This window comes from Anomaloglossus baeobatrachus, chromosome 4, assembly GCF_048569485.1.
Source record: "Anomaloglossus baeobatrachus isolate aAnoBae1 chromosome 4, aAnoBae1.hap1, whole genome shotgun sequence".
Taxonomy (NCBI): Eukaryota; Metazoa; Chordata; class Amphibia; order Anura; family Aromobatidae; genus Anomaloglossus; species Anomaloglossus baeobatrachus.
In genome coordinates this window covers 500,552,005-500,574,476 of record NC_134356.1, presented here as the reverse complement: position 1 = coordinate 500,574,476, position 22,472 = coordinate 500,552,005, and the positions used below count along the sequence as shown (strand labels likewise).

Genomic DNA, 22,472 nt, shown 5'->3' with positions numbered 1-22,472 from the left:
ATGTGGGGCTGCTCTACCAGCAGGTTCCAAAGACCCCCATTGTGTGCAATGCTCAGATCCGGTGCTGCTTCGCCAGCCGGAGTCCGGAGGGGTAGTGACCCAGGCTGAGACGCTTGTAAGTCCTGCCCCGGTGTCAGGGACAGACTTTGCAGTTTTTGCTGATGGAATGTCTGTGACTATGGCAAAAATCCTTGAAACTTTGCAATCCATGACTGGGGCTCAGTCTATGGACACGGCGAGGTCTCTGTCCTCTAATCCCCCTCAGTTGGAATTAATCCAGACTGCAAGGGGGTCCCCGGCTTCCCAGGCTGAGTATTATGACTCAGATGATAGCCCCAGCCACCCTAAGCGAGCTCGCTGGGAAAGACCCTCAACGTCATCACACTGCTCAGGGTCTCAGCGCAATCAGTCGCCCTGTGATGCGTCTGAAGAGAGTGATCAGGAGTCTTATCCTGGAACCCCTCTCAATCTGGATACCCCGGATGGGGACGCCATGGTAAACGAGCTTATCTCAGCCATCAATAGACTGTTGGATATTTCTCCCCCAGCTCCTTCTGCAGAGGAGGCAGCTGCAGAGCAGGAGAAGTTTCGTTTCCTCTATCCCAAGCGTAAATTGAGTGCTTTCTTGGATCACTCTGACTTCAGAGAGTCAATCCAGAAACACGACGCTCATCCAGAAAGGCGTTTCTCTAAACGTTCTAAGGATACACGTTTTCCTTTCCCCCCTGATGTGGTCAAGCGCTGGACCCAGTGTCCAAAAGTAGACCCCCCGATTTCCAAACTTGCAGCTAGATCCATAGTTGCAGTGGAGGATGGCGCTTCACTTAAGGATGCCAATGACAGACAGATGGACCTTTGGTTAAAATCTGTCTATGAAGCTATCGGCGCGTCGTTTGCTCCAGCATTCGCAGCCGTATGGGCACTCCAAGCTATTTCAGCTGGGTTAGCAAAAGTGGATGCTATCATACATCCAGCGGTGCCGCAAGTGGCGTCCCTTACCTCGCAGATGTCTGCGTTTGCGTCTTACGCTATCAATGCGGTCCTAGAATCTACCAGCCGCACCTCAATGGCGTCCGCCAATTCGGTAGTTTTGCGCAGAGCCTTGTGGTTAAAGGACTGGAAAGCAGATGCTGGTTCCAAAAAATGTTTAACCAGCTTGCCTTTATCTAGAGACAGACTGTTTGGCGAGCCATTGGCTGACATCATTAAACAGTCCAAGGGTAAAGACTCTTCCTTACCCCAGCCCAGTTCAAGCAAACCTCAGCAGAAAAAATGGCAGCAGAGGTTTCAGTCCTTTCGAGGTTCGGGCAAGACACAATTCTCCTCGTCCAAAGGGACTCAGAGGACGCAAAGAGTCTCAGATTCCTGGCGGGCTCACGCACGCCCCAAGAAAGCAAATGGAGGAACCGCTTCCAAAGCGGCTACCTCTTGACTTCCAGCCCCCCCCCCCCTCCGCATCTCCGGTCGGGGGCAGGCTCTCCCGCTTTTCCGACATTTGGATGTCACAGGTCAAAGACCGGTGGGTGACAAACATTTTGTCTCGCGGGTACAGAATCGAGTTCAGTTCTCGTCCTCCAGCTCGGTTCTTCAGAACCTCCCCACATCCAGACCGAGCAGATGCCCTGCTGCAGGCGGTGGACTCCCTAAGAGCGGAAGGAGTAGTGGTTCCTGTACCGCCTCAGGAACAAGGGCGAGGGTTTTACTCCAATCTCTTTGTGGTTCCAAAAAAGGACGGCTCGTTCCGTCCTGTTCTGGATCTAAAGCTGCTCAACAAACATGTGCACGCCAGACGGTTCCGGATGGAAACCCTCCGCTCTGTCGTTGCCTCAATGTCTCAAGGAGACTTCCTTGCCTCAATAGACATCAAAGATGCTTATCTCCACGTGCCAATTGCTACAGAACATCAACGTTTTCTACGTTTTGTGATAGGAAACGACCATCTTCAGTTCGTAGCTCTGCCATTCGGTCTGGCGACAGCCCCCCGGGTCTTCACCAAGGTCATGGCGGCGGTGGTAGCAGTCTTGCACTCTCAGGGGCACTCGGTGATCCCTTACCTAGACGATCTACTTGTCAAGGCACCCTCTCAAGAGGCATGCCAACTCAGTCTACATGCTACGCTGGAGACTCTACAGACGTTCGGATGGATCATCAACTTTCCAAAGTCGAATCTGTCACCGTCACAGTCGCTAACGTATCTTGGCATGGAGTTTCATACTCGAGCAGCGAGAGTGAAGCTTCCGCTGAACAAGCAGCGGTCCCTACAGACAGGGGTGCAATCCCTCCTGCAAGGCCAGTCGCACCCCTTACGGCGCCTCATGCACTTCCTCGGGAAGATGGTGGCAGCCATGGAAGCAGTTCCCTTTGCGCAGTTTCATCTGCGCCCACTTCAATGGGACATTCTCCGCCAATGGGACGGGAAGTCAACGTCCCTGGACAGGAAAGTCTCTCTTTCCCAGACGGCCAAGGACTCTCTACAATGGTGGCTCCTTCCCACCTCATTGTCTCAGGGAAGATCCTTCCTGCCCCCATCCTGGGCAGTGGTCACGACAGATGCGAGTCTGTCAGGGTGGGGAGCAGTGTTTCTCCACCACAGGGCCCAGGGGACGTGGACTCCGCAGGAGTCCACCCTTCAGATCAATGTTCTGGAAATCAGGGCAGTGTATCTTGCCCTACTGGCCTTCCAACAGTGGCTGGAAGGAAAGCAGATCCGAATCCAGTCGGACAACTCCACAGCGGTGGCATACATCAACCACCAAGGAGGGACGCGCAGTCGGCAAGCATTCCAAGAAGTCCGGCGCATTCTAATGTGGGTGGAGGACACAGCATCCACCATATCCGCGGTTCACATCCCAGGCGTAGAAAATTGGGAAGCAGACTTCCTCAGTCGCCAGGGCATGGACGCAGGGGAGTGGTCCCTTCACCCGGACGTGTTTCAGGAAATCTGTCGCCGATGGGGAGTGCCGGACGTCGACCTAATGGCGTCCCGGCACAACAACAAGGTCCCGGCATTCATGGCGAGGTCGCGAGATCAAAGAGCTCTGGCGGCAGACGCATTAGTTCAAGATTGGTCGCAGTTCCGGCTCCCATACGTCTTCCCACCTCTGGCACTCTTGCCCAGAGTGTTACGCAAGATCAGATCCGATTGCAGCCGCGTCATACTCGTCGCCCCAGACTGGCCGAGGAGATTGTGGTATCCGGATCTGTGGCATCTCACGGTCGGTCGACCGTGGTCACTGCCAGACCGACCAGACTTACTGTCCCAAGGGCCGTTTTTCCATCAGAATTCTGCGGCCCTGAACCTGACTGTGTGGCCATTGAGTCCTGGATCCTAGCGTCTGCAGGATTATCCCAAGGAGTTGTAGCCACAATGAGACAGGCTAGAAAGTCGACTTCTGCTAAGATCTACCACAGAACGTGGAAGATTTTCTTATCCTGGTGTTCCGCTCAGGGAGTGTCTCCCTGGCCATTTGCATTGCCCACTTTTCTTTCTTTCCTGCAATCGGGGTTAGAAAAGGGCTTGTCGCTCAGCTCCCTTAAAGGGCAAGTATCGGCACTATCCGTGTTTTTTCAGAAGCGTCTAGCACGTCTTCCTAAGGTGCGCACGTTCCTGCAGGGGGTCTGTCATATTGTGCCCCCGTACAAGCGGCCGTTAGATCCATGGGATCTGAACAGGGTACTAGTTGCTCTCCAGAAGCCGCCTTTCGAGCCTCTGAAGGAAGTTTCCTTTTCTCGCCTGTCACAGAAAGTGGCGTTTCTTGTTGCGATCACATCGCTTCGGCGAGTGTCGGAGCTGGCAGCTCTGTCATCCAAGGCTCCCTTCCTGGTGTTCCACCAGGACAAGGTAGTGCTGTGCCCCATTCCGGAGTTTCTCCCTAAGGTCGTCTCCTCGTTTCATCTTAATCAGGATATATCCTTGCCTTCCTTTTGTCCTCATCCGGTTCACCGGTATGAAAAGGACTTACGTTTGCTGGATCTGGTGAGAGCACTCAGAATCTACATTTCCCGCACGGCGCCCATGCGCCGTTCCGATGCACTTTTTGTCCTTGTCGCTGGTCCGCGCAAGGGGTTGCAGGCTTCTAAAGCCACCCTGGCTCGATGGATCAAAGAACCAATTCTAGAGGCCTACCGTTCTGCGGGGCTTCCGGTTCCTTCAGGGCTAAAAGCCCACTCAACCAGAGCCGTGGGTGCGTCCTGGGCATTACGACACCAGGCTTCGGCTCAACAGGTGTGCCAGGCAGCTACCTGGTCGAGTCTGCACACTTTCACCAAACATTATCAGGTGCATACCTATGCTTCGTCGGATGCCAGCTTAGGTAGAAGAGTCCTGCAGGCGGCAGTGACATCCCCGTAGGGGAGGGCTGTTTTGCAGCTCTAACATGAGGTATCTCTTTACCCACCCAGGGACAGCTTTTGGACGTCCCAATCGTCTGGGTCTCCCAATAGAGCGCTGAAGAAGAAGGGAATTTTGTTACTTACCGTAAATTCCTTTTCTTCTAGCTCTTATTGGGAGACCCAGCACCCGCCCTGTTGTCCTTCGGGATTTTTTTGTTGTTTGCGGGTACACATGTTGTTCATGTTGAACGGTTTTTCAGTTCTCCGACGTTATTCGGAGTTAATTTGTTTAAACCAGTTATTGGCTTCCTCCTTCTTGCTTTGGCACTAAAACTGGAGAACCCGTGATACCACGGGGGGGTATAGCCAGAAGGGGAGGGGCCTTGCACTTTTTAGTGTAGTGCTTTGTGTGGCCTCCGGAGGGCAGTAGCTATACCCCAATCGTCTGGGTCTCCCAATAAGAGCTAGAAGAAAAGGAATTTACGGTAAGTAACAAAATTCCCTTCTTTCCCTCTGAGGTGGCCAAACGCTGGACCCAGTGTCCAAAGGTGGATCCCCCAATTTCCAAGCTTGCGGCTAGATCCATAGTCGCAGTAGAGGATGGCGCTTCACTTAAAGATGCCAACGACAGACAGATGGACCTTTGGTTGAAATCTGTCTATGAATCTATCGGCGCGTCGTTTGCTCCAGCATTCGCGGCCGTGTGGGCACTCCAAGCTATTTCAGCTGGTTTAGCACAGGTGGATGCTTTCATACATCCAGCAGTGCCGCAAGTGGCGTCCCTAACTTCGCAAATGTCTGCGTTTGCGACCTATGCTATCAATGCTGTCCTAGAATCTACGAGCCGTACCGCTATGGCGTCCGCCAATTCTGTGGTTTTGCGCAGAGCCTTGTGGTTAAAGGACTGGAAAGCAGATGCTGGTTCCAAAAAATGCTTAACCAGCTTGCCATTATCTAGAGACAGACTGTTTGGTGAGCCATTGGCTGAAATCATAAAACAGTCCAAGGGTAAGGACTCTTCCTTACCACAGCCCAGAGCAAGTAAACCTCAACAGAAAAAGTGGCAGTCGAGGTTTCGGTCCTTTCGAGGCTCGGGCAAGGCCCAATTCTCCTCGTCCAAAAGGACTCAAAGAACAAGGGAGCTCAGATTCCTGGCGGGCTCACTCACGCCCCAGGAAAGCAAATGGAGGAACCGCTTCCAAAGCGGCTACCTCATGACTTTCGGCCTCCTCCCTCCGCATCCTCGGTCGGTGGCAGGCTCTCCCGCTTTTGCGACATTTGGCTGTCACAGGTCAAAGACCGGTGGGTAACAGACACTCTGTCTCGCGGGTACAGAATCGAGTTCAGTTCTCGGCCTCCACTTCGGTTCTTCAGAACCTCCTCACACCCCAACCGAGCAGATGCCCTGCTGCAGGCGGTGGACTCTCTAAGAGCAGAAGGAGTCGTGATCCCTGTCCCCCCTCAGGAACGGGGGCGAGGATTTTACTCCAATCTCTTTGTGGTTCCAAAAAAGGACGGCTCCTTCCGTCCTGTTCTGGACCTAAAACTGCTCAACAAGCATGTGAACGCCAGGCGGTTCCGGATGGAATCCCTCCGCTCAGTCATTGCCTCAATGTCTCAAGGAGATTTCCTAGCATCAATAGACATCAAAGATGCTTATCTCCACGTGCCGATTGCTACAGAGCACCAACGCTTTCTACGCTTCGTGATAGGAGACGACCATCTTCAGTTCGTAGCTCTGCCATTTGGTCTGGCGACAGCCCCTCGGGTGTTCACCAAGATCATGGCGGCAGTGGTAGCAGTCTTGCACTCTCACGGACACTCTGTGATCCCTTACTTGGACGATCTACTGGTCAAGGCACCCTCTCAAGAGGCATGCCAACTCAGCCTGAATGTTGCACTGGAGACTCTCCAGGCGTTCGGGTGGATCATCAACTTCCCAAAGTCAAATCTGTCACCGACCCAATCACTAACGTATCTTGGCATGGAGTTTCATACTCTCTCAGCGATAGTGAAGCTTCCGCTGGACAAGCAGAGGTCTCTACAGACTGGGGTGCAGGCTCTCCTTCAAGGTCAGCCGCACTCCTTAAGACGCCTCATGCACTTCCTCGGGAAGATGGTGGCGGCAATAGAGGCGGTTCCGTTTGCGCAGTTTCATCTGCGTCCACTTCAATGGGACATTCTCCGCCAATGGGACGGGAAGTCAACATCCCTGGACAGGAAAGTCTCCCTTTCCCAGACGGCCAAAGACTCTCTGCAGTGGTGGCTTCTTCCCACCTCATTATCACAGGGAAGATCCTTCCTACCACCGTCTTGGGCGGTGGTCACGACAGACGCGAGTCTGTCAGGGTGGGGAGCAGTCTTTCTCCACCACAGGGCTCAGGGTACGTGGTCTCAGCAGGAGTCCACCCTTCAGATCAATGTTCTGGAAATCAGAGCAGTGTATCTTGCCCTTCTAGCCTTCCAGCAGTGGCTGGAAGGAAGGCAGATCCGAATTCAGTCGGACAACTCCACAGCGGTGGCATACATCAACCACCAAGGGGGGACACGCAGTCGGCAAGCCTTCCAGGAAGTCCGGCGGATTCTGATGTGGGTGGAAGCCACAGCCTCCACCATATCCGCAGTTCACATCCCCGGCGTAGAAAACTGGGAAGCAGACTTCCTCAGTCGCCAGGGCATGGACGCAGGGGAATGGTCCCTTCACCCAGACGTGTTTCAGGAAATCTGTCGCCGCTGGGGGGTGCCGGACGTCGACCTAATGGCGTCACGGCACAACAACAAGGTCCCAACCTTCATGGCACGGTCTCGCGATCAAAGAGCGCTGGCGGCAGACGCCCTAGTGCAAGATTGGTCGCAGTTCCGGCTCCCTTATGTGTTTCCACCTCTGGCACTCTTGCCCAGAGTGCTACGCAAGATCAGATCCGATTGCAGCCGCGTCATACTTGTCGCCCCAGACTGGCCGAGGAGGGCGTGGTATCCGGATCTGTGGCAGCTCACGGTCGGCCAACCGTGGTCACTCCCAGACCGACCAGACTTACTGTCCCAAGGGCCGTTTTTCCATCGGAATTCTGCGGCCCTGAACCTGACTGTGTGGCCATTGAGTCCTGGATCCTAACGTCTTCAGGATTGTCCCAAGGGGTCGTTGCCACCATGAGACAGGCTAGGAAGCCCACGTCCGCTAAGATCTACCACAGAACGTGGAGGATATTTTTATCCTGGTGCTCTGCTCAGGGAGTGTCTCCCTGGCCATTTGCATTGCCTACCTTTCTTTCTTTCCTGCAATCTGGGTTAGAAAAAGGTTTGTCGCTCGGCTCCCTTAAAGGTCAGGTCTCGGCGCTATCCGTCTTTTTTCAGAGGCGTTTGGCACGCCTTCCTAAGGTGCGCACGTTCCTACAGGGGGTTTGCCATATCGTACCCCCGTACAAGCGGCCGTTAGATCCATGGGATCTGAACAGGGTACTAGTTGCCCTCCAGAAGCCGCCCTTCGAGCCTCTGAAGGAGGTTTCACTTTCTAGACTATCACAGAAAGTGGCTTTTCTGGTAGCGGCCACGTCTCTTCGGAGAGTGTCTGAGCTGGCAGCACTATCATCCAAGGCTCCCTTCCTGGTCTTCCACCAGGACAAGGTTGTGCTGCGCCCTATTCAGGAGTTTCTCCCGAAGGTGGTATCCTCTTTTCATCTTAATCAGGATATCTCTTTGCCTTCGTTTTGTCCTCATGCAGTTCATCGGTATGAGAAGGATTTACATTTGTTAGATCTGGTGAGCACTCAGAATCTACATTTCCCGCACGGCGCCCTTGCGCCGTTCGGATGCACTCTTTGTCCTTGTCGCTGGTAAGCGCAAAGGGTCGCAGGCTTCTAAGGCTACCCTGGCTCGATGGATCAAAGAACCAATTCTTGAAGCCTACCGTTCTGCTGGGCTTCCGGTTCCATCAGGGCTGAAGGCCCATTCTACCAGAGCCGTGGGTGCATCCTGGGCATTACGACACCAGGCTACGGCTCAACAGGTGTGCCAGGCAGCTACCTGGTCGAGTCTGCACACTTTCACCAAACATTATCAGGTGCATACCTATGCTTCGGCGGACGCCAGCCTAGGTAGAAGAGTCCTGCAGGCGGCAGTTGCCTCCCCGTAGGGGAGGGCTGTCTTGCAGCTCTAACATGAGGTATTTCTTTACCCACCCAGGGACAGCTTTTGGACGTCCCAATCGTCTGGGTCTCCCAATAGAGCGCTGAAGAAGGGAATTTTGTTACTTACCGTAAATTCCTTTTCTTCTAGCTCTTATTGGGAGACCCAGCACCCGCCCTGTTGTCCTTCGGGATTGTTGGTTTGTTTGCGGGTACACATGTTGTTCATGTTGAACGGTTTTCAGTTCTCCGATGTTACTCGGAGAGAATTTGTTTAAACCAGTTATTGGCTTTCCTCCTTCTTGCTTTTGCACTAAAACTGGTGAGCCAGTGATCCCACTGGGGGTGTATAGCCAGAAGGGGAGGGGCCTTACACTTTTTAGTGTAATTGCTTTGTGTGGCCTCCGGAGGCAGTGCTATACACCCAATCGTCTGGGTCTCCCAATAAGAGCTAGAAGAAAAGGAATTTACGGTAAGTAACAAAATTCCCTTCTTTTGCCGGAGCAAAAAACGTTGCAGGGAACGTTCGATCCGGCCGCGGCATCGGCTAAATCTGCCGCATGCGGCAAAAACCGGACCGAACGCAAGCCCCTACGGCACAATACGGCACTAATGTAAGTCTATGCAAAAAAACCCGCAACCGGCGTTACAAAAGCCGGTTGCGGTTTTTCTGCAGAACGCCGTATTGTGCCGCAGAGCAAAAATCCGGATGTGTGAAAGTAGCCTAAGTAAGAAAAAAAACACTAAAGAACAAAAAATATTCCATTAAATTATTTAAAGAAAAATGAGCAACAAAAGTAAACATTTGGTATTGATGTGTCCGTGACAACCTGATCACACTAGGTAACCCTGTCAGTGATCATAGTAAAAAAAATAAATAAATAAAATCTCAGCAATATCTGGCTTTTCATCATACAGCTGACAAAAAAGTAGACTAATTGGTGATAGCCATATAATACTAAAATTGGTACCGCTAAAAACATCATCGTCTTGCAAAAAAACAAGCTGCCATACAGCTCAATCAGCGTGAAAAAGTTTAAGCTTTAATCTTACCGATTAGCTGCAGCAGACGATATCGTAGCAGACGTCTGCTGCAGCTAATCGGGGTAAGATCAGCTGTTCTCCAGTCCTGTTGTGACCGCACGCGCTCCCAATGAGATCTGAAGAAGCGAGGGCGCATGCGCCGCCCTCTCAGACACAAAACTGGGTAATGCGGGCTTCAGAAACACGGCGCCGGAGATAAGCGCTATGCGCAGGTGCCAACTCCGACGCCGTGTAACTGAATAAAGAAATTTGCATACAGCCAGAGAGAGGGAGGAACAGGCGGGGGGCGGGAATCATGTGCATAACCCGCCCGGATATTATCTGGAGAAGTGCACAAGTCAATCAAAAAGTGCATGCATTTTCAAACTTTATAAACTTGGATTTTACAGCCTAAACATCCGAGCTGCCCACTAATGGTATGTACACAATGTGCCTGATAAAGCCAGTGCTATACTGTCACTACCTTTTATATACCAAAATACTTATGTTTGGTTCCCTTTTAAGGGGCTCTGCCAATGTGACATGGCACCCACAAACCATGCCAACTAAATCTGGTCTCAAATTTGGCACTCCTTCCCTTTCATTTTGCACTGTGCCTCAAAAGTAGTTTTTGCCCACATGTGGGTTATCAATGTACTCAGGATAAATTGTATGGTGGATTTTCTCATTACCCTAGTGAAGATGCAAAATTTAGGGCTAAAGTAGTAATTTTTTGGGGAAAAGAATTTTTCATTTTTTTTTTTCCTTCCACATTGCTTTAGTTCATGTGAAGCACCTACAAGGTTAATACCTGTAATGTAATAATGGGCATCTCTGTGGCTCAGTGGGGTCCTAGGTTCGAATCCCACCAAGGACACCATCTGCAAGGAGTTTGTATGTTCTCCCCGTGTTTGCGTGGGTTTCCTCCAGGTACTCTTGTTTTCTCCCACACTCCAAAGACATACAGATAGGGAATTTAGATTGTGAGCACCAATGGGGACAGTGTTGCCAATGTATGTAATGCGCTGCGGAATATGTTAGCGCTATATAAAAATAAGAAAAGATTTACCGGTCTTGGGTGTGATTTTGAGCAGTGTGAGGTGTGAGGGATGCAGTTTAGAATGTCACTTTCTTTTTCGCTCCTAATTGGGAGACCCAGACAATTGGGTGTATAGCTATTGCCTCCGGAGGCCACACAAAGTATTACACTTAAAAGTGTAAGGCCCCTCCCCTTCTGGCTATACACCCCCAGTGGGATCACTGGCTCACCAGTTTTGTGCTTTGTGCGAAGGAGGCAACACATCCACGCATAGCTCCACTGTTTAGTCAGCAGCAGCTGCTGACTATGTCGGATGGAAGAAAAGTGAGCCCATACGGGCTCCCAGCATGCTCCCTTCTCACCCCACTTCATGTCGGAGGTGTTTGTTAAGGTTGAGGTACCCATTGCGGGTACGGAGGCTGGAGCCCACATGCTGCTTCCTTCCCCATCCCTTTTTACAGGGCTCTGGGTGAAGTGGGATTCTATCGGTCTCCAGGCACTGAGACCGTGCTCCATCCACAGCCCCTGGTATCTGCTGGACATGGAGCGGAGTATCTTCAGGGACATGGCCCTGCTACATGGAGGTACTCGGTGTCCCTGTGGGGACCGCGCAGACACACGGCAGCACTGCTGGGTGTGTTAGTGCGCCAGGGACAGCGGCGCTGTCCGCACTAGTGCCATCGCACACCACAGCGTTGCTGGGTGTGTTAGTGTATTGGGAGACTACTGCGCTAACCGCCGCTGCCACTTTTATTTAAGGCGCCGCTGGGATTTGTGGTGTGCCGGGGACTTCCGCGCCGGCTAGCACTGATATGCCGGCCGCGCTTATTAACTCGAGTCCCCGGCTTCTGGGCCTAGTCTCCCTTCGTTACCGCCCACAGGCCTGACAGTCAGGGTAGGGGCGTGACGCTGCATAGCACAGCAGCGCTGAGAGCTGGAGTATGTTTTGCATACTCCACCCCTCTCACTGTGTGCACTGTGAAACCGGATTCCCGCACTTTCTCAGGCACGCCCACGGCTTCCTTCTCTACAAGGACGCCGGCAGCCATTAGTGTCAGTTTCTGTACGATACAGAGACAAGTGTGGAAGACCCTGGCATTCTGATAGTCACACAATCGCTGCAACAGGCGTTAAGCAGCACCTGGGGTGCTAACCCCACTAGTGCAGAAGTGCACTTATAGAGATGCTTGTACTATATACATTGCACTGTTTGGTCGCACGTTGTATATACCCTCCTGGATTGTGCGGAGGAGTTATCAGCATATTCTCTGTGTAAAACAAAGGTGCAGAACCACATGTTTTTTCTATGCAGCCGGTACAGCATGTACGGCTATACGGCCGGCAGGTTACATAGACCCCCATTATATCCAACTCAGCCGGAGTCTCTGCTAATGGCCAGAGGATGAGGACTGTGTCTGCAGTATTTACTGACAGATTTTCTAGGACTATGGCTATGATACTAGAAGCCTAGCAGTCCGGACATGTCTCTCACAACATGGGCACTGGTGAATCATTGATCCATGGCCCCCCTCAGTGTGAACATCTAACAGCTCCAGGAATGTCACACGCATCCCAGAGTCACGGCTCTGCACAGACGTCAGTCCCAGACGGCCTAAGCGGGCTCACTATGAGCGGCCCTCGGTTTCATCAGGGTCCTAGCAGAAGGACTCTCTGTGTAATGTGGCGGCAGTAGCGGCTCAGGATTCTGATCCTGAGACCGCTCTCAATCTGGATACACCTAATGGTGACGCCATAGTGAATAATCTTATAGCGTCCATCAATAGAATGTTGGTTATGTCTCACAGCCCCTCCAGTGGAGGAGTCAGCTTCACGTATTTTTCTGGACCACTCTGCCTTTAGTGAGGCAGTCCAGGAACACCACACTTATCCAGATATGCGCTTCTCCAAACGGCTTAGGATACACGTTATCCCTGCCCCCTGACGTGGTCAAGGACTGGACCCAGTGTCCCAAGCGGCATCCTCCAATCTCCAGGCTTGTAGCTAGATCCATAGTTGCAGCGGGAGATAGAGCTGCACTTAAAGATGCCACTGACAGACAGATGGATCTCTGGTCTAAATCCATCTATGAGACTGTCGGCGCACGTTGGCTCCAGCATTCTCACCCTTGGGGCACTCCAAGCTATTTCAGCTTGTCTTACACAGATTGACACGGTTACACGTACATCTGTGCCGCAGGTGGCATCCTTAACCTCTCAAATGTCTGCATTTGTTTCTTACGCGATTCAGGTTGCCCTAGACTCTGCGAACCGTACGGCAGTAGCCTCCGCTACTCCGTGTTTTTAATCAGAGCCTGGTCTGCTCGTTAAGTGAATGGAAGGCAGATTCTGCTTCCAAAAAAGGTTGCTTAACCAGTGGCCTTTTTCTGCTGACCGACTGTTTGGTGAGCGTTTGGATGTAACCATAAAACAGTCCAGGGGTAAGGATTCTTCCTTTCCTCAGCCCGGACACAACAAACCTCAACAGAGCAGGAGGCAGTCGTGGTTTCGGTCTTTTCGAGGCTCGGGCAGGTCCCTTTTTTCCTCGTCCAATGTGGTCTCAGCAGGATCAGAGGAGCTCAGATTCTTGGCGGGCTCAGTCGCGCCCAAAAAAGAGACAGTCTGAAAACCCGCTTCCAAGGCGGCTTCCTCATGACTTGCGGCCTCCTCTCTCCGCATCCTCGGTCGGTAGCAGGCTCACCCGCCTTGGCGATATTTAGCTGCCATAGGTCAATGACCGTTGGGTGTGAGACATTCTGTCTCACGGGTACAGGATAGAGCTCACTTCTCGTCCTCCAACTCGATTCTTCAGAACTTCTCCACCTCCCGGCCGAGCCGCTGCTCTTCTGCAAACAGGGTACACTCTATAGGCAGAAAGAGTGATGACCCCCGTTCCTCTTCAGGAACAAGGTCACGGTTTTTACCCCAAATTATTTGCGGGGCCTTTAAGAACAGGCCGTTCCGTCCCTTCTGGATCTTAAACTGCTCAGCAAGCTCGTGGACACCAGGCGGTTCCGGATGGAATCCCTCCGCCATGTCATCGCCTCAATGTCCCAAGGAGATTTCCTAGCATCATTAGGCATCTAGGATGCTTGTCCACACGTGCCGATTGATCCAGAGCACTAGCGTTTCTACGCTTCGTTATAGGAGACGAACACCTTCTGTTCGTAGCTCTACCTTCCGGCTAGCGACAGTCCCACTGGTCTTCGCCAGGGTCAGGGCAGCAGTAGTCACAGTCCTGCACTCTCAGGGTCACTCTGTGATCCCATATTTAGACGATCTACTTGTCAAGGCACTCTCTTAGGAAACATGCCGACACTGCCCGAACGTTGCGCTGGAGACTCTCTAGAGTTTTGGGTGGATCATCAACTTTTTGAAGTCAGATCCGACCCCGACCCTATCACTAACATATCTAGGCATGGAGTTTCATACTCTCTCAGCGATAGTGAAGCTTCCGCTAGACAAACAGCATTCACTACGGGCTGCAATCTCTTCTTTAAGAACCAGTCGCATACATTGAGACGCCTCATGCACTTCCTACGTAAGATGGTAGCAATGGAGGCAGTTCTTTTCGCGCAGTTTCATCTGCGTCCACTACAATGTGACATTCTCCGCCAATGGGACGGGGAGTCGACCTCCCTCAACAGAGTCGTCTTTCTTTCTCAGGCGGCCAAGAATCTCTACGGTGGTGGCTTCTTCCCACCTTATGGTTAAAAAAGAAGGTCCTTCCTATCCCCATCCTGGGCGATAGTTACGACAGACGCGAGTCTATCAGAGTGGGGAGCAGTTTTTCTCCACCACAGCGCTCAGGGTACGTGGACTCAGCAAGAGTCCACCCTTCAGATCAATGTTCTTGAACACAGAGCAGTGTATCTTGCCCTACAAGCCTTCCAACACCAGCTGGACAGCAAGCAATTCCGACTTCAGTCGGACAGCTCCACAGCGGTGGCATACATCAACCACCAAGGAAGAACGCGCAACCGGCAAGCCTTCCAGGAAGTCCGGCAAGTTCTGATGTGGGTGGAAGACACGGCATCCACCGTATCCACAGTTCACATCCCAGGCGTGGAAAACTAGGAAGCTGACTTCCTAAGTCGCCGGGGTGTGGCCGAAAGGGTATGGTCTCTTCACCCGGACGGGTTTCAGGAGATCTGGCGCCGCTGACAGAGGCCGGACGTCGATCTAATGGCGTCACGGCACAACAACAATGTGCCAGCTTCATGGCACAGTTTCACAATCATCGAGCTCTGGCGGCAGACGCCTTAGTTCAGCATTGGTCGCAGTTCCAGCTACCTTATGTGCCACCTCTGGCATTGTTGCCCAGAGTGCTGCGTTAGATCAGGTCCGACTGCGGCCGCGCCATCCTCGTCGCTACAGATTGGCCGAGGATGTTGTGGTTCCCGGTTCTGTGGTGCCTCACGGTAGGCTAACCGGGGGCACTACCAGACCAATCAGACTGGCTGTCTCAAGGGCCATTCTTCCATTTGAATTCTACGGCCCTCAACCTGATGGTGTGGCTTTGAGTCCTGGAACCTAGTGTCGTCAGGATTACCTCAGGACGTGGTTGCCACCATGAGACAGGCTAGCATACCAACGTCCGCCAAGATTCACCACAGGACGTGGAGGATATTCTTATCTCGGTGCTCGGCGCAGGGTGTTTCTCCCTGGCCGGTTGCATCGTCTATGTTTCCTTCCTTCCTGCAATCTAGGTTGGAAAGAGGGTTGTCGCTCAGTTCCCTTTAGGGACAAGTCTCAGCGCTATCTGTATTTTTTCAGAAACGACTTCCTCAGGTACGCACGTTCCTACGGGGAGTTTGTCTTCTCAGCACTCCGTACAGGCGGCCGTTAGAGCCCTGGGATCTGAACAAGGTTCTAATTGCTCTCCAGATGCCGCCTTTCGAGCCTTGAAAGAGGTCTCCCTTCCCGCTTTTCTCGGGAAGTGGCCTTCTAGTAACGGTCTCGTCTCTTAGGAGACTTTCCGAGCTAGCAACGCTCTCATACAAATCTCCCTTCCTGGTCCTTCACCAGGACAGGGTAGTTCTGCGTCCGATTCCGGAATTTCTCCCTAAGGTGGTATCCCACTTTCATATCAATCAGGATATCACCTCACCTTCTTTGTGTCCTCGTCCAGTCCATCAATTTCAGAAGGATTTGCATCTGTTGGTTCTGGTGAGAGCACTCAGGTTCTACTTCCCGCATGGCGCTCCTGCGCCACCCGGATGCACTCTTTGTCCTTGTTGCTAGTCGGCGTAAACAGTCGCAAGCTTCTGAATCCACCCTGGCTCGGGGGATCGAGGAACCAATTCTTGAAACCTACAGTTCTACTGGGCTTCTGGTTCTCTCAAGGCTGAAGGCCCATTCTACCAGAGCCGTGGGTGCATCCTGGGCATTACGGCACCAGGCTGCGGCTCAGCAGGTGTGTCAGGCACCTACCTGATTGAATCTGCATACTCTTACCAAGCATTTTCAGGTGCATACCTACGCTTCGGCAGACGCCAGCCTAGGTAGATAAGTCCTTCAGGCGGCGATTGCCCACCTGTAGGGAAGGGCTGTTTGACGGCCCTATCACGAGGTATTCTTTTACCCACCCAGGGACTGCTTTTGGACGTCCCAATTGTCTGGGTCTCCCAATTAGGAGCGAAAAAGAAGAAGGGAATTTTGTTTACTTACCGTAAATTCCTTTTCTTCTAGCTCCAATTGGGAGACCCAGCACCCGCCCTGTTTTCTCGGGGTTTTTTCTGTTTTTTCGGGTACACATGTTGTTCATGTGGTATGGTTCAGTTCTCCGATGTTTCCTCGGATTGAATTGGTCTTTAAACCAGTTATTGGCTTTCCTCCTTCTTGCTTTGGCACTAAAACTGGTGAGCCAGTGATCCCACTGGGGGTGTATAGCCAGAAGGGGAGGGGCCTTACACTTTTAAGTGTAATACTTTGTGTGGCCTCCGGAGGCAATAGCTATACACCCAATTGTCTGGGTCTCCCAATTGGAGCTAGAAGAAAAGGAATTTACGGTAAGTAAACAAAATTCCCTTCTTTTGGGGATTTTCTGACACTTAGGCCTCTGTCACTTCAAATGTGGAGCTGTTCATATAAAGAAAAAAAAAATGGTTTAGTAAATTTGTTGGAAAAATGAGATATTGCTGATGAACTTTGAACCCTTTTAACTTCCTACCAAAAAAAAGTTTCGACAATTGTGCTGACGTAAAGCAGACATGGGAAATGTTATTTATTAACTATTTTGTGTGACATGCATCTGGTTTAAAGGCATACAAAGTCAAAGTTTAAAAATATGAGGAATTTTCACTAAATTTTCCAAATTTTCACAAATAAACACAATTTTCATACAGGGATCAGTTCTTTTTACACTTGAATAACAGTTCTGTCATCCATAAACATTTGAATCACAAACGCAAAAAATATCCTAAATTTACCACTATTACGAAATACAATGTCATGAAAAAAGTCTCCAACACTGGGATCCATTGAAGCATACAATGACACTGGTCAGAACTGGAGAAAAATAACTTGGTCATGAAGGTAAAAAACAGGATCAGGGGTGAAGTGGTTAAAGGGAACCTGTCAGCAGAAATTTCCCCTAAAACCTAAAAGATTCCCCCTCTGCAGCTCCTGGGCTGCATTCTAGAAAGGTCCTTGTTATTACTGTGCCCCCTTTCTGACCAAAATACAGAGTTTATAAAGTGGTACCTTTTTTAGATTTGGATTCTGTAAATGTGACACGGGGGCGGGCTGCCTGGCGCCCGTTATTCTGCCTCCTGCCGCTTTAGGCCGTCCCCCATCACTCCTTTCCATAGCTGTGGATGCCGCCCAGTGCTCCACAGGTCCCCGCGCATGCCCAGTGCTCATCTCTCGTGGATGAGCACTGTGCCCAGTGTCACCGCTGGTGACGTGCGCGCAGGCTTTAGATTATGGGCGGTGCTGTGATGTTTATTACCAAGCAACCGCCCATAATCGCGGGACCGTGCTTTCACCCTCGGCGTCCTTCGTTCTGCGCAAGCGCGGTGCTGCTGACCCCACGTCACCTCCTTCCCATCTTGCCCTGAGGCAGGAAATAGATGGGAAGGAGGTGACGTGGGGTCAGCAGCACCGCGCTTGCGCAGAACGAAGGACGCAGAGGGGGAAAGCGCAGTCCCGCGATTATGGGCGGTTGCTAGGTAATAAACATCACAGCACCGCCCATAATCTAAAACCTGCGCGCACGTCACCAGCGGTGACACTGGGCACAGTGCTCATCCACGAGAGATGAGCACTGGGCATGTGCGGGGACCTGTGGAGCACTGGGCGGCATCCACAGCTATGGAAAGGAGTGATGGGGGACGGCCTAATGCGGCAGGAGGCAGACTAACGGACGCCAGGCAGCCCGCCCCCGTGTCACATTTACAGAACCCAAATCCAAAAAGGTACCACTTTATAAACTCTGTATTTTGGTCAGAAAGGGGGCACAATAATAACAAGGACCTTTCTAGAATGCAGCCCAGGAGCTGCAAAGGGGGAATCTTTTAGGTTTTAGGGGAAATTTCTGCTGACAGGTTCCCTTTAAATATTGCTGTAATACTGATTAATATTGATACTCTCGCTGTACCTCTTTATTCAGCCTTTTGCAGTCACAGGGAGAGCGTTGTCAATGTAAGGCAATTTATAAGTGTTCCTATAAGGTGGTACAATGATTACTTTGCAGTCTGATTACTTCACCCACTATGTATATAGCAGCAAGCTCTATAATATATAGGATTGTAAAGCCTGCATTGTGATTACAGCTCTGCAAGATAAGGCATGTCAGACTGGTCATGCAAATATGTGGAGGTCTGCCTGTTCTGTGCTAAACACCTCCAAAAAAATAAATCTTTGACAATAGCATTGTACATTGCTGATTTAGGCAGGGAATTTTGGCCCACAAATGTGCCTGCTGCCAGGTTAGAGGGCATAGGGGACCTAACATCCTTGACTGTCTGTCCCTTTTTAATGAGGGCTTGCGCTGCAAGCCTGCATTATTCCCCTCATATGTCTACTGAGCCAATCAACAGACGTGCAGGTAACAGGCGTGGGTAGATCAGAGGTCCACCTGTGCCTGTTAACCCCTTAGATAACGTCAAACACTCACTTTTGGATCGCACTGTAACCTGCTGCCATCAGCGGCCCTGTGATATCATCACATCACTCGGCATTAATGGGTTACAATGACAGCATGGGGTTTGATAATGACCCATCACTGCCATGTGGTTCCTGTGAATGCCGACAGAGCGCCAGCACTTGCAGCAGAACAGCATTTCTGAAGCATTGCTCTGATCAGGAGAAGCAGTCGGTGTGTTGAAATAAAGTTCCTTAGGAGGACTAGTAGAATGAAGAAGTTTGTTTAATTATGGGGGGCATGAAACCGTAAAATTTCCAGTCGCCCAGTTTTTGCCCCATTGAAATTAAAACCATAATAAAAAAAGTACGACCGCTAAGGCTGTGTGCATGTTGCCTTTTTTGTGACCACAAAGATGCAACATCTTTGTGCAATTTCAACCGAAAAAATGCACCCACGGTAAAAAAAATCTAAAAATGCGCAGGCGTTTTTGTTGCTTATGTTCCAATGTATTGCATGGGTGAAAAACTCTGGCATAAACGCAGAAAGAATTGACATGTTGCATCTTTGTGGTCACCACAAAAACGCACCTAAAACAAAACTGCACAGTGCGGACAGCAAAAATGAAAACTCATAGACTTTGCTGGGGAAGGAGATTCATGCAGTTTTAAGACCAAAAACGCACCCGAAAAACTTGCAAAAACGCAGCGTGCGCAGATAGCCTAAGGGTCTTGGAAAAATGATGACTAAAGTTTTTTTTTTTTTTTTTTTTTTTTTTTTTCCACCACTTAGCAAACATGTAGTTTTATTTTTATCTATCTAGGAACTCGTACTGACCTGGTGAATTATATTGCCAGTCAGTCTTACAAAATTGTGAACACAGTAACAAAACCCCCCCAAAAAAACAATTGTGCGGGTTTTTTTTTTTCTCTTCCCGCTGTCTATACAATATGCAGCAGAATGAATGGGGTCGTTCAAAAGTACAACTTGTTCTGTAAAAAAACAAGCTCTCGTATGGCTATATTAACAGAATAATAAAGTTATGGCCCTTGGAAGCAAGGGAGGAAACAACAAAAAATCGCTCTGGGGTGAAGGGGTTAAAGTGTAACCGTTGTTAATTTTTAGTTCATAAATGGATTTGTAATATCTTATTACACAGATTTGCTTCTTTCTCTGGTAGAATTGATCAGTCATTATCAAAATTCTCAATTCTGGGATAAAATCTGTAATCAGTGAGGGACTTTCCCATTACTGAGATAGGAGATGGCTGTTACTGATGAGAATCTATAGAGGGCGGAGGGGCGGAGCTCTGCCTCAAGCTCCTCCTTTCTTTTCTCCGTATTCTTTTAGAGTATATAGCAATATATCTTGTCATATGCGCTGACTATCGATTATGTTAATCTGCCTGTTTCCTATAAACTAGGGATGAAGACCTCAATAAAGAAGATAAGCCACTAAAGGAAAAATCTGGGAATAGAAAGGGAAACCGGTTCCACCCATATGGAAAAGAGAGAACAGGCGGTGGTGACAAGAAGGGTATTAGTCGGAATCGGGTTTTCATCAGCAATATTCCCTATGACATGAAGTGGCAAGCTATCAAGGATCTCATGAGGGATAAAGGTAAACGTTGGGTCTGAAATGACTGCGCATTCCCAGCCATAACTGTATTTTTAACTGTTCCCTAAGTCTTGATTCAGCAGGTAACCCAGGTAAAGTAACTTTATACAGTAATCAAGTTACCTGCTAACTGAAGCGTTGGCTTACATGACGTTGGCACTTAATGTCCGGCATTTACTATGAGGGAACAGGCCACTATTGTAAAATGTTCTGCTAAACGTAAAAGCAGTGATTGCTGTGTGTCATGTAGTGACCTATCGTAAGGGGCAATTTTGGTGACATGGTTTCTAAGGCAAGGCTGTCGTTGTGCAGTTCTTGTTCAGTGCCTGTTGCAGTTGTGAAATTGACTTAATTTCTGCCAAATTTGGGTTGGGTGGGAATTAATTGACATACCAGATTCTTTTCTTAATGGAAATGGCTAAAAGCCAAAATGTAACCCCTGGTTTCACGGCAGCGTGTTCAACCTTGTAATATTTGTAATTGTCTCTGGTGTCTGTTGTAAGGTGACATGACTATTTGATTGGTTTTATTCACTGTATTTCTTTGCTTGTAGCTTGCTGTGAAACACATTGATTTTGTTTAATTTGGATCTTAAGACAATCTTTACCATTGAAGACATTCAGGTAGAAAGTCACCTTAAAACAGTTGTTGTGAGTCGGAAGAAAAACTTCAACATTTTACCATTTATGTTAACAAGTTGTATAGGGCCTATTCATATTTGAACTTGTTCACCAACTATATCATACCAAATAACCCTACATCTAGTAATGTGGTGTAAAATCTGGTAGATTGGATTGCTCTCGACAATGTGGCTGCTTTGCAATCCTGACAAGTAGCTAAATGACAATAGCCATTGGTATGTTGGTTCTGTGTCTGAGTGTTGGTGAATAATAGGTTATCTGTTCTGTAGAGCTGTGCACAGGGCACAGTAAAGAAAGATACTGGTGTTAAATGCTTTGTTTCTTGGTATTTTTCCTTTGTATGTCTTATGTAGTTGGTGAGGTTACATACGTGGAGCTCTTTAAGGATGCTGAAGGAAAATCAAGGGTAAGTGCCGTGGGCAACCAAGCTGTTTGAGGTGGAAAGTCCCTCATCAGTTTTCACTGTTCAAGTTTTTATTTGGAAAGTAAGTTTCATTTTCCAATACTGTATTGCAGTATGAATGTTCCAAGGCTCACAGCCTCCATCCAAATTACATGAGGTTGCATTTCCATTGTTTCCAAGCATTTTCTTGCACAATTCTGGTTTGCTGCCAAAAGCTCAATGCAGACGTATGGACGGTTCTGTATACTGGTCCTTTAAACTTTGTTCTTTGCTAAAAATCAACTGGCAAATCTGACCGTTATCGGGATTGTACTGAGCTGGTCTAGAATTATATGAAAGGCCTGTTGTGGCTTGTGGGGCTGCGCAACTGTCAGCGCTGTAAACGTTTCGAGTCATTCAGCTAGACTCTTAAATGGAAACTGAATAAACTGGTCAAGGCCTCCATTTCTGAGGAGGCACGTTGGGTATGGAGGGTGTAGGAGACTGCTCTGTATCCCGGGATCACTTTTAGTTTTGGAATTTCAAAATTTTACACATTACTGCTAAAAGTTGTTCACATTTTGATTATGTAAATTGAATTTTCATGCAACAATTGTTTAAAGTTTAAATTTATTTAAGACAAAATGTCTCATATTTTTGTAAATGACAAAAGGCCCATTTTAATTACCCTACCCCCAAATATGCAGCAAAGTTCATTTCTAGTGACCTGCAACTGTTCATTGCTTGACAGTCGCTCATGTACTTCTGATTTACTAATTGTCCTCTTTGTTTTTTTTATTTTATTTTTTTTTCATGTGACGTTTTGGATTTAGGGCTGTGGGTAAGTTTCTGCTTTTTTTTCCACTTTGTGCAGTTAATTTTTGTATTATGTTTTATGAGCTTCAAACTTGTTGTTTTCTCTCCTTTTAGTGTGGTTGAGTTCAAGGACATGGAATTTGTAACGAAGGCCATTGAAGTCATGAATAAACACGATCTGAATGGACGACCCCTTAATATCAAAGCAGTAAGATGTTGTTTTCTGTTTTTTGTTTTTTTTTTTTGTTTTTTTTTTGTTTTTTTTCTTGGATTTGGATGCTTTGGCATATAACTGTTTATATACAATGTCCTGTATACTTGAGCCTAAAAATGTTTCATAATGGTTTATCTCCATTAAGACTCTTCTGCCTTCCGTGAAAGGAGACAGATTACAGTACGGGGCTCAGTGTGTGTCC

General features: G+C 49.3%; 1 protein-coding gene across 1 annotated transcript in view; it reads left to right on the top strand.

Moving 5' to 3' along the window:
• The window catches only part of MYEF2 (myelin expression factor 2), a 64,794-nt gene that overhangs the window by 8,689 nt on the left and 33,633 nt on the right, over positions 1–22,472 (top strand). Inside the window, exons 2-5 of the mRNA XM_075345800.1 lie at positions 20,024–20,220; positions 21,212–21,264; positions 22,074–22,081; positions 22,171–22,264. Of these exons, the coding sequence (XP_075201915.1) occupies positions 20,024–20,220; positions 21,212–21,264; positions 22,074–22,081; positions 22,171–22,264 (352 nt within the window). The remainder of the gene's footprint in view (positions 1–20,023; positions 20,221–21,211; positions 21,265–22,073; positions 22,082–22,170; positions 22,265–22,472) is intronic.